Here is a 13,066-nt window from a genome sequence, read left to right on the forward strand (position 1 = left end):
TCAAGAAAAACACACAGAACTGAAAAGAGAAACGGGCCAATCCACAATTACAGTTGGAGACTCCACACTCTTCTCTCAGTAATCGGTAGAGACGTGGACAAAAGTCAGGAAAGAGACAGAAAATACCTTAATGAAACGATACAGTCAGTTTTTTCCTCAACCTTTTCACTGGAGGATAAATCCACAACATCATCTATGTTCTGTACACAGGAGAGCTTCTGTTCCTTATTGCCTTCACCTTCATTTATCTCAGGCCTTGAAGACTGACATTTATCTATGAATACAAAATGCATGTTATTCTAAAAAGTTATAGCAAAAACATCTATTTTTCAAAGCATAAAAGTATTTACATATAACATTGTCTTTTCCTATAAATTATTAATCCATTCAAGATTCAAGTTCCTATATGCAAGGCATTAATGATTATTAAAGAAAATTCAATCAATTACAACTGTGTTTCAAGGATCAGCCCACATTTCCTGGGCAGTTTGTAGCATCTTCCTTTCATCTTGCTTAAATTTCTTTTTTTTTTTTTAATATATATATATTTTTTTTTCTGCTTTATCTCCCCAAACCCCTCCCTGTACACAGTTGTATATCCTAGTTGCAGGTCCTTCTAGTTGGGGGATGTGGGACGCCGCCTCAATGTGGCCTGATGAGCAGTGCCATGTCTGCGCCCAGGATCCGAACCCCAGGCCACTGCAGCAGAGCGCTCGAACTTAACCACTCGGCCACGGAGCCGGCCCAATCTTGCTTAAATTTCAAGTGCTTAAATTGACTTCTTTTATATGTCTAGTTAGGAAACTAGAAGTGCACTTGGCTATTCTTCTGCTTAAACATCATAATTAATAACAAGTAACAGCTATAATTTATTGAGGACTTACTAAGTGACAGAAACTCTAAGCCCATCAGATGAATATCTCATTTAATATTCAAAACAATCCTGTAAAATGTATTAATATTGACCTCAGCATAGAGAAAAAGAACCTGAGTTCAAAGATCTTAACTGACTTTATATTTAGCACATAAGAGTCGAAATCTAAACCAAGGTCTGTTTGATTTCCAAAACCCAATTTCTTAATCACTGAGCTATTCTGCTTTATACGTAATGTCTTCAATAGTAAGCCACAAAAGAGCATAACACTGTGACATCTACAAATCATACTATGCTACCTATCGGGACTCATTTATTAAAATCACGTTAGTGAAGCTGAAATACATAAAATTTAAATTCTATAGAAAGGCTGTTCTCATCTAACACTACCTTTTTCTCCTCTCTTTATTTCACCATCTGCTTTTATTAATCTAAAGATGAACTCCCAAGGAAAGAGACCAAGACTTACCTAAACTCTCAGCCCCTACCCCCTAGTAACTCATAACTGTCAATATGTATGCATGCCAAGGGAATTAAAAAAAATAAAAATGGGAGGAATACTTATTCCAGTAACTCTTTTACAGAAATTAAACAACTTAGGGCTGGCCCGGTGGCACAGTAGTTAAGTTCAGCACACTCTGGTTCAGTTGCCTAAGTTCACGGGTTCAGATCCTGGGCACAGACCTACACCGCCACTCAACAAGCAACGCTGCAGTGGCAACCCACATACAAAAACAGAGGAAGACTGGCACAGATGTTAGCTCAGGGCCAAACTTCCTCATCAAGAAAAAAAAGAAGAAGAAGAAGAAGAAATTAAACAGCTTACTGTGGGTTCATAGAGTGGCTCTGAAGAGGGAGAACACAAAAACCCGTGATTTATTAACAGACACAAGTAATACACATAAAGCTATACACCTGTGACTTCTAATCACTATTAATGGGCGTACTTAGGAGGTAATGTATCTTAGAGACACAACAAGAGAGAAAAGAACTCTCCATTTCATTTTTTTTACAATAAATTTTTTCTTTAAATTAAAAATAAAAGGGTTTAACACAATACGGTAAATACAGAACCAATTAATAAGCATTATTAATTGCTACTGTCAAGAAGAAAGGCATTTAAGTTATATACCATTACTTGTACATATCTTCTCAAGTAATACAGGGGCTGTTAAAATATGTAAGAAACTTTACCTTTGTGTTTTTCTCCTTTGGAAGGGCCTGACTGAACAGTGGCATTTCCTGAAAGATTTTGTACTTCCTGTTTACCAACTTCATCCTGAGTCTTCCTTCTCCTTTTGTTTTGATTTAAGTTTGGTTCTAACACAATCTGTTCTGAATCCTGTCCCGATAAAGTCAGAGACTCTTCTTCTTCTCCAGCCGTCTGAGCATCCTTTTGAGATCCTTCTGGGTCTGGAATTTTAGTGCTCACAGACTCAGCTGCATCATCATTCACTCCTTCACTAGCAACTTTTTTCACTGAAAATAAGACACATGGTTATCAATATATAAACCTATAGAAAAATTCTTAAAGGTAGAGAAGATAAATACTCAAGGAGTCTTCTGTAGTATTATTAATTTTTTTTTTTTTTTAAAGATTTTATTTTTTCCTTTTTCTCCCCAAAGCCCCCCGGTACATAGTTGTGTATTCTTCGTTGTGGGTTCCTCTAGTTGTGGCATGTGGGACGCTGCCTCAGCGTGGTCTGACGAGCAGTGCCATGTCCGTGCCCAGGATTCGAACCGACGAAACACTGGGCCGTCTGTAGCGGAGCACGCAAACTTAACCACTCGGCCACGGGGCCAGCCCCTCTGTAGTATTATTTTTATGAGCAAAAATTTGAAGACAACCTGGGGCCCGCCCAGTGGCATAGTGGTTAAGTTTGGTGCACTCTGCTTCAGCAGCCTAGGTTCAGTTCCCAGGTGCAGACCTACAAAATCTGTCAGCAGCCATGTTGTGGCAGCAACCCACATACAAAAAATAGAGAAAGACTGGCATAGATGCTAGCTAAGGGCAAATTTTCCTCAAGCAAAAAGAGGAGGATTGGCAACAGTGTTAGCTCAGGGCGAATTTTCCTCAGGAAAAAAAAAAATTTGAAGACAACCTAAAATGTCTGAGAACGACTAAATAAGTTATAATATATTTATACTATAAAAATCCATGCAGCAAATAATAATGAGGTAGGCTTATATGTAGCAATAGAAAAGATTTCAAAAATTACTGTTGCATCAAAAGTCAAGTTACAGAACGATATATATATTATGAACTCATTTTTATTTTTATTATTTTTTCTTTTTAAGGAAGATTAGCCCTGAGCTAACTGCTGCCAACCCTCCTCTTTTTGTTGAGGAAGACTGGCCCTGAGCTAACATCCATGCCCATCTTCCTCCACTTTACATGTGGGACGCCTAAGACAGCATGGCTTGCCAAGTGGTGCCATGTCTGCACCTGGGATCTGAATTGGTAAACCCTGGGCCACTGAAGTGGAACGTGCGCACTTAACCTCTGCGCCACCAGGCCAGCCTTGAACTCATTTTTATTAAAAACAATTACGTATACTCTAAGACACAAACACATATATTTGCAGAGAAAAGAGTTTAGTAATAGTTACCCCTAAGAATCGGAAGAATTTGATTTGAGGGCAGGGTAGGAGAGAGAGTTCAAGAATTTTATTTTCTGTATCATTTGTTTGTCAATGAACAATCTTTGTAAGAAATATTTATAAACAATTTCTAGTGCCCTTTCTATGAAGGCATATTAACAGCCAACCATATCAAAAGATGAAAACAATGAATTAAATTTAAAAAACCAAAACACAGAGATCACCATGGAAACTGCATCCAAACCAAAAGCAAACTTAGCTTCACAACCATGTTGATCAGACATCTTCTCTAAAAATATCTAATCTTAAAAAATAATAACACTCAATGTCATTTGCTTTTGTTAAAAAAGCCAAAACAAGATTTTAAAACCAAGAAAATAACACTTGATTTATTCTCTATCAGAATAATAATCAGCAATTTTGAAATTCTGAGACTTGTAATAATATATCTGAAAAGTTCTCACATTAAATAAGATAGGCTGAGTTCCCTGTGCTTTCACTTGTGACATGACAATCACAAGATTAATATACCTATTTCAGTCTCCTAGGGCTAGGTACAGTCAGAATGAAATAACTTTGCAGTTATCTAGGCCGGCCCTGTGGCACGGCAGTTAAATGCACACGTTCCGCTCCAGCAGCCTGGGGTGCATGGGTTCGGATCCCGGGTGTGGACATGGCAGCGCTTGGCAAGCCATGCTGTAGCAGGCATCCCACATATAAAGTAGAGGAAGATGGGCATGGATGTTAGCTCAGGGCCAGTCTTCCTCAGCAAACAAGAGGAAGATTGGCAGCAGTTAGCTCAAGGCTAATCTTCCTCCAAAAAAAAAGAAAAGAAATAACTTTGCAGTTATCAATACTACTTTTTAAAAGATACAGGCACCAGGATCCAGAAAAAGAGAGTGCTAGACTGGCTCTGTGCAGGCTAATGGAGCAGGCCTCACTGCTGTCTTCCGAAGGCCTGCTTACGAGGCTGGTGCTGGCCTGTTCTGGAACTCGGGGTGAGGAAGAGTTCCCACCAGCCTAACTGACAAAAGTGGCTCATGTGCATAACTCATTTGTACAAATAAGGTGGTTTATGCTGAACAACTGCTTTCCTTCTGGGAGTCTCGAATTCTGGTACTTGCCAGCCAGAGGGTATCTACACAACTAGCCTCCAATAAAAAACCCTGGGCACTGGGTTTCTATCAAGCTTCCCTAGTAGACAAGTTTTTGTACATCTTGTCACAACTAGGCAAGGGGGAATTAAGCACGCCCTGTGTGACTTCATGGGGAGAGGACTCTGGAAGCCTGCACCTGGCTTCCCCTCAACTTTGACCTGTGTGCATTTTCCCTCTGCTGACTTTGCTCTGTATTCTCTCGCTGCAATAAATTTCAGTTGCTAGTGAAACGACATGTTGAATCCTATGAATCCTCCTAGATATCACGGAACCTGGGGTTGCATGGTCTTGGGGACCCCCAACAAAGGCTCTCACAGTCCTAGGTTTGAGTCCTGCCTCTGCCATTCCTAACACTGTGAGATCTTAGAAAAAAGTGACTTAGGATCTGTGTGGCTATTTCTGGATGATTAAAACAAATGGAAAGGGGCTGGGATGTGGAGTGCTGACATACACGGTTCCCAACAGTTCCGGGATTCTTTACGTTATCCAATTACAGCTAAACAATGTCCTCATAGATCAGAGTTCAAATAGTTAAGAGAACATAAGCCTAAAAACAGAAATACCTACACGTAACAATTTCCTACCTGGTACAAGTTGACACTGACCCTCAGGAATAAGCTGTGCTCAAACAATACAATTTAGCCACGAGCCCAAAGTATTAGAGTTCCATTTTGTTTAAGTACTAGGATTTTGTCCCAGATTTGTTTTACAGAGGAAAATGATAAATAACCAAACATGACACTTCAAAATTCTGATACTGTTTTATTAGCTACACTTATGTTCTAGATGCAAGAACGATGTCAAATAGCCCAGTCGCACCAATTGTGAAATTTAAAAGGGAGCTGCTGTTTTGGGTCAGATAACTGGAAAACTGAAGAAAAATCACTTTCCTCCACCTGGATACCCTGATGATCTCAACAAGCTGACCCACACGGAGACGTGAGGGACAAAACTGCAAGTCCATTACTATTAAGTAAAATAACACACTTTCTTTTAAAATAAATACCTTTTACATTTTTTCGTGGTTTAGAGGATTTCTTCTCCTTTAAACTCTGATTTTTAACGGATTTTTGTTTTCTTTTCTCTTCTTCAGCAAGAACTTTCTGAAGCAAATGAGCAAAAAAATCGAAGTCAAAAGGGCGCTTTTCCTCTGTTAAAAAAAAAAGAAAAAACTTCACATCTTTATTTTTAAAAAAGGAAAGGAACTTTCAAGTTTTTATTTTTTTAAGTATCATAACATCAAAAGCAAATGCGCTTTATCAGCAGAAGAATGGATAAACAACTCTAGTCACTATAGTACCGTCCACAATAGAACACCACTGAGCAATAAAAACAAACTATTTTAGTTAAAAAAAGAAAAAATGAGGGGCCAGCCCCGTGACTGACTGGTTGGGTTCACACGATCCACTTCGGCAGCCCAGGGTTTCACCGGTTCGAACCCTGGGCGCGGACACGGCACCACTCATCAGGCCATGCTGAGGCGGCATCCCACATGCCACAACTAGAAGGACCCACAGCTAAAAATACACAACTATGTACAGGGGGGCTTTGGGGAGAAAAAGGAAAAAAAAAAAGGAGCTACTGATACAAGCAATAATATAGGTGAATCCCAAAAACATGTTGAGGGAAAGAAGCTAGACACAAAACAGTAAGTACTGTATGATTCCATGAATAATACATTCCAGAACAAGCTAAACGAATCTATGATTCAAGTGAAAATAGGGGTAGCCCTGGGTCAGGAGAGCAGCGGAAGCTGACCGGGAAGGGAAACAAGGGGACTTTCTGGAGGAAGGAAAGCGTTCCACGTCTTGCTGTGGGTGGTGGTCCCACAGGTACATGTTTGCCAAAACTCAGACTACAAATTGCATGGTGAGTACCTTATAAACCTGCTCTTCAATGAGGCTAGGGCGACTAAGGAATCCTCCGAGCCTACCCACCAGCAGATGCCCTCTCCTGATCACAACCCTTTCCCTACTAACTCTACTCTTCCAAACAGCAGCAAAGACGGAAGCAAACGAATACTGATCAGGACCACTCTCATGAAATAACCACCACAGCACTCTGTCAGAAGAGCAGTCCATGAGCAAACAGCATGGATCCACTACAGGAGTTAAGCCCCTGCCTGAGCCCTGCATCTAAAGACAGGGAATGGAGAGAAAGTGGTGCTCTGCACATAAGCCCCAAGGTCGGTCTGATGATAACACGACTACAAGACCGCCTCAGAAAAAGAGGTATATACCAAAACAGAAATAAACTAGCCCCAGGACACCAAGCCCAAACCTGGGATTCCTGAGGCCCTGGTTTGCTGGGGATTCAGCCTTTATCTGTTCTGACCTTCCACAACAATGACTCTGAAAAACACAGCACTAAAATAATCCACAAAGGTGCTCAGAGGAATTCAAAATACAAGTTTTAAAAAGAACCGTTTGGATTTTAATTTTTTTCCACTACAAAGCACCAAAATCAGTGAATTTTAAAGGTATCTATTATGATGGTTTTAACAATGGCTCCACACCCTACAAAGACTGTTTATAGATTTACAAACTCTTTTCTGATTATAATGCGTTAAATATAATGAAAAGTTTCAGGACCACTTCTCTAAAATGGAGAGGGCTTGGGCCTGCCCGGTGGCACAGCGGTTAAAGTGGGCATGTTCCGGTTCTCAGCGGCCTGGGGTTCGCCGGTTCGGATCCCAGGTGTGGACACGGTACCACTTGGCAAGCCATGCTGTCGTAGGTGTCCCACATATGAAGTAGAGGAAGATGGGCACGGATGTTAGCTCAGGGCCAGCCTTCCTCAGCAAAAAGAGGAGGATCGGCAGCAGTTAGCTCAGGGCTAATCTTTCTCAAAGAAAAAATAAATAAAGTAAAATAAAATGGAGAGGGCTGAGGAAGACAATAACCTAGATCTTCCCGGATCCACTCCTCGAAGTGGTTTCCCTGAGGGCCCAGTGCAACACCAGGCGTAGGGCCCACTCATCTGCCTTAGGGTTTGCTCATAAAATAATTATAGATGCTACACAACCTAAGTCCTCTCTTCAGATTTTTTTCCTAAGATTAGCACTATGACAAAAGGACACAGATATATTTATTAATCAAGAAATGTTGATAATTATCTTCCAAAGAATATAGGGACTACTTTAAACAGTACTACATTTAATTCTGTTTTTCTTTACAAATCCCTTTTGTCTTTCTCTGAACTTGAAAAGAAAAAATGTTAATTTTAATGAGGTTAGTAGAAGCTGAAAGATATATATACATCACTCCGTCAAATCAGGTCTAAATTTAAACGCCATCTCTTCAGACAGAACTTCCCTGACCACCCAATCTAAACATCCAGCCCCTAACTCACTCTTTCCTTCTTCATAGAAATTATTCACTATCTGAAATTATCATGCTTACCAACTACACCCCTTCCCCCACCCAATCAGACTTAAGGCTCTGAAAGCAGCATTCTCGTCTGCCCCGTTCCCCATTATAAACTCAATGCCTACACCAGGGACTAGAACGCAGCAGGTGGGCAGTACTGTTGACTGAATGACTGACTGACTGCTGGAAGGAATCAGCTAGAGTACAGTATCTTCCAGAGACAATTAACTCCTTCTTGAATACAGCTCCCCCAGAATAAAGAGCACTTGGAAACGGTATCTCCAGCCCATCCGAAACTTCTTGGATCAGAACTCTGCTTACTTGTTTCTTGACATCTTAGCTAACCCCTGCTTACAGATCTGTATCAGCTGCCACACCTACGCCACTAAAGAGAAACCTTCCCAGTCTTACCCTGCCTGTGACGCACAGCACAGAACAAATCGAAAACACATGGGAACCGAGACAAAAAGAACGGTCATGCTTTAGGCTCGCCAAACGATACACCGTAAAAGAAGGCTTAATACTTACGGAACGCCTTGTCTATTCTCCAGCCATTTGTTTTCTCTTCACGTTTAAACTTATTCTGTTAACAAAACAAAAAAACCTATAGTAATTTTCTCCCATTAAACAAGTGAAGATTATGTTTAAGGAAAAAACAACAATAAGCATTAAACTGAAAGTTTTATAATAACGTATGATTCTCTAACAAGTAAAATGTCTTTGCCCATAGGCAAGTTACTTAAACCTCTGGCTTTTTCAAAATAGGGATGAAAATTTATACTGAGCTTCGTGATCCTCCTTATGATCAACAGCACAAATCAGCAATGGAAGCTAGATTTCCAGAGGACGAAAAACATAAAGTCAACTAGCATGGAAATAAATCAAACTGATCATTGATTAAGCTAACTATATTAACTCTTTAAAAACTAATGCGGTCACAGCAAGTCAAACCTCTTACATTAGTATTCTGTTTTTCCATGGCATGGAGGGGAGGCTGTTAAGAAACAACCAAGCAAAGTTTTGAAGCAGACCAAGTTTACCTTTGGAAACTTCTTTATATTTGGGCACATTTCCATACTTTTCTGAGCACCTAAGACCCAGATTAACTACATAAGATGGAGACAGTTAAGGTTTAAGGCTTAATCGATCCTAAGGTTATTAAGAAGCCTGAGGGCGTAACTCTGTGTCTGAGAATGTCTAATCATGCATACATCCTGGGAGAGAGAACAATCCACCAATCTCTCCCTCTACAGATCAGTTGTCTAAAACTTTTATTAAAAATACAAAAATAGGGGCTGGCCCCGTGGCCCAGTGGTTAAGTTCGTGCACTCCGCTGCAGGCGGCCCAGTGTTTCGTTGGTTCGAATCCTGGGCGCGGACATGGCACTGCTCATCAGACCACGCTGAAGCAGCGTCCCACATGCCACAACTAGAAGGACCCACAAGGAAGAATACACAACTATGTACCGGGGGGCTTTGGGGAGAAAAAGGAAAAAATAAAATCTTAAAAAAAAAAAAATACAAAAATAAAACTTTTTTTGAAAAAAAAAAAAAGAGAGAGAAAATCACAGAAAACAAAGGACCTGCTTCATGGCCCCACGCCCTGTTCCCTCTGAAAGAGCCAGAGCACTGAGCAGACCGTCACGGCAGCTGCTCTGCTGCATCTCCTGCGCATCATTCAAGGCCACAGCCTTACACTCGACAGTTTAGCCTGCCAATGTTCTAAAAACCTCATATGACTTTAACATCTTTTAATCAACAAGCTACCCCTCTTTTCCATTCCTTATTTTTCTTTATAAAACTTATTACCGAGTAACAGAAAAATTTTCAAGGATGATCACCTTTTTCCCTTAAAAGATTATATTATTCTTTAAACATCTTCTCAAAAGTTAACAAAAGTACCTCCATAATAAGTGACAGGCCATCACCACAAAATCAAACATCCTGAAAGAAATGCCAATAGGCTTTAGGCATTATTCCATTCTAAAACACTGCTACAGCATATTTTACCTAATTGGGAATATAATTCAGAACAATTGAAAACTTCTTTGAAGAACGTATTGATACTGGTCATTGATTTCACAGGCAAGAACCACTGTAAGGCCAAATTCCATGATCGTAAGATAAATTTCAAAATCTCTACCTCTGGCCCCGACAAAGTAACTGGTTATAAGCTGGATCCATACATTCAAGGCCACCATAGATAACTTTAACAAGGACAAAACAAATGCATCAACTATTTCCAAGCACTGGACAACAGGCAGAGGAAAACCACAATCCCAGAGAGAAGGGAAACACACAAGATGTACCAACGCTCACCCTGGTTCTTTGCCTGAGCTAAATTTCCCAACCGATGAAAAGGAGATAAAGGCCAATCAGAGCATAGAGATCCCACTGAGCTGAGGAGGGAGAGAAGCTTTATGGATAGGGTTTTAGAGGGAAGAGAGCTATGAAGGAAAGCCTCACAAGCCTGGTGGGAGTACCCCCTGAGCCTTGGGCTGCATCTGGGCTGCACATGCCCAGAGCACGAGGCCTAGTGGAGAACAGCTAGCATACGGATGAGAGCAGAAGAAAGATACTAGAAGTCACATAACACAGTGAGATGACAGTTCTAGCCTATAAGAATGGAAAGACTTTGTTAACACCCAGACATTCAGCTCAGACACCAAAAACGGCACCACTTAGAGATAAGGACCACACCTCATAGCAGCCTTTCTCAATCGGGGTTCTAGCATGAGAATTAAGCCCTACTGCCCTAAGGCATCCCCTATGTGTAATGAATTACCTTCTCTTCTATGCATCTAGAACGGATGACCATCCTTGGAGAACTTAGAAAACAGTAACTCAAATTGTTTTCTGTGGTTCACATGAGAAACCTAGAGTACAGACCAGTCCAGAGCTGCCTTAATCAAGCCTAAAACCAAGCCTTGACAGAAATGAGGAGAGATGGCAGCATATTAATTGCCTTCTAGAACAAAATTCACGTTTAAAGAAAAAAACCCATAATCCAGACACCGTACACACATCATCCATTATTGTCCAGCATGCAATAAAAAACAAAACACAAGACATGAGAAAAGACAGAAAAACGTGATGCACAGTAAAGGAAATAAACAGAAGGTCAGTTAAAGATCCCAGTATGACCCAAATGTTGAAATTAGGAGACAAGAAAGTTAAAGCGTCTGCTACAAATATGTTCAAGGATTAAAGGAAAACATGAAATGAACAGATAGGGAAATCTCAGCAGAGGAACGGAAACTAAGAAAAATAACCAAGTGGAAATTACGGGAACGAGAAATACATCAGAAATGAAATATTTATTGAATAGACATAATAGCAGATTGAAGATAGTAGAAGACAGGGTTAGTGAACTTGTGACCACAGTGACAGAGACTAACCAAACCAAAACAAAGATTGGAAAAAATGAATATACTAACTCAAAAAGACCTCTGTACCCCCATATTCACTGCAGTGTTATTTACAATAGTCAAGATGCAGAAACAACCTAAGTATCCATCGAAGAATGAATGGATAAAGAAAACTTGGTGTAGGGGTGTGAGTGTGTGTTACACAGTTTTGCATGCACACACAAACACGCACAGGTGCACACGCACACACACACACACACAGAGGAATATTATTCAGTCATAAAAAAGAATGAAATCTTGCCATTTGAGACAACATGGACATTATGCTAAGGAAATAAGTCAGAGAAAGAGAAATACCATATGCTCTCTCTTATATGTAGAATCTAAAAACAATGAATAAAAAAACAAGCTCATAGATACAGAGAACAGATTGGTGGTTGCCAGAGGCAGCGGGTTGGGGATGGAAGAAATGGGTGAAGGGAGTCAAAAGGTAAGCAAATTAAAAACTAAAAGAAATCTTTTTTTTTTTCAAAGATTGGCACCTGAGCTAACAACTGTTGCCAATTTTCTCTTTTTCTTCTTCTTCTTCTCCCCCAAGCCTCCCAGTACATAGTTGTATACTCTAGTTGTAGGTTCTTCTGGTTGTGCTATGTGGGATGCCACCTCAGCATGGCCTGATGAGCGGTGCCATGTCCAGGCCCAGGATTCAAACTGGTGAAACCCTGGGCCACCACAGCAGAGCACGTGAACTCAACCACTCTGCCACAGGCCCGCCCCCAAAACAAATCTTAACCCTCAATGTGATGGTATTAGGAGGTGGGGCCCTTGGCAGTGATTAGGTCATGAGGACAGAGCCCTCATGAATGGGATTAGTGCCCTTATAAAAGGGACCCCAGTGAGCTCTTGCCCTCTTTCTGCCATGGCAAGATACAGTGAGAACTCTGCAACCCAGAAGAGGGCCCTCACCAGAACCTGACTATGCTGGCCCCCGATCTTGGACTTCCAGCCTCCAGAGCTGTGAGAAATAAATTTCTGTCTCTTATGAAAAAAAAAGAAAGAAAACTCCAAACAATATCCCTCATGAACAAAGATACAAAAAATTCTCTGGAAAATATAATAAAATTCAGCAATATATAAAAGAATAATACAGTATGACTAAATGGGATTTATCCCAGGAATACAAGGTTGGTTCAACATTCAAAAATCAATGTAATTCACTAGTCCATATTCACTTTTCTACAATCTCTCCAAAGACTTGCTGGAACCACACCAAATTTTTAAGGGAAGAATATAAATGATTTGTTTTGTTTTGCTTTGTTTTTGCTGAGGAAGATTCACCCTAGGCTAACATCCATTGCCAATCTTTCACTTTTTTTCCCTTATGTGAGCCACCGCCACAGTATGGCCACTCATATGAGTGGTGCAGGTCCGCACCCAGGAACCAAACCCAGGTCGCTGAAGTGGAGCACACCAAATTTAACCACTAGGCCACCCAGGCTGGCCCTAAATGATTTTTAAGAGAAATCAGTCTAGTTACAAACCTATCATTAATTACTCAGATCTGGGAGTTCTCCTAGACAATCAATTTCTAGGCTTCACAGAACTTCAACATTTTATTCTCCTTATATCAAAGATCAATATTAGAAAAGGAACATAAAGAATATAAACAATTCTTCATTTTTTGCAGAAATACAGTAACT

General features: G+C 40.4%; 1 protein-coding gene across 5 annotated transcripts in view; it reads right to left on the bottom strand.

Moving 5' to 3' along the window:
* Positions 1–13,066, bottom strand: part of BDP1 (B double prime 1, subunit of RNA polymerase III transcription initiation factor IIIB) — an 80,031-nt gene that overhangs the window by 56,199 nt on the left and 10,766 nt on the right. For all 5 annotated transcript variants that reach the window (XR_011425273.1, XR_011425272.1, XR_011425271.1 and 2 more), the window contains exons 8-11: positions 8,528–8,582; positions 5,638–5,781; positions 2,069–2,353; positions 127–274 (exon numbers count right to left, since the gene is read on the bottom strand). Coding sequence is in view for 2 of the 5 variants with exons in the window: in XM_070233541.1 (XP_070089642.1) it covers positions 127–274; positions 2,069–2,353; positions 5,638–5,781; positions 8,528–8,582 (632 nt within the window). In the remaining 3 variants the exon portion in view is untranslated. The remainder of the gene's footprint in view (positions 1–126; positions 275–2,068; positions 2,354–5,637; positions 5,782–8,527; positions 8,583–13,066) is intronic.

The sequence above is a fragment of the Equus caballus genome, chromosome 14 (genome assembly GCF_041296265.1).
Source record: "Equus caballus isolate H_3958 breed thoroughbred chromosome 14, TB-T2T, whole genome shotgun sequence".
Lineage (NCBI taxonomy): Eukaryota > Metazoa > Chordata > Mammalia > Perissodactyla > Equidae > Equus > Equus caballus.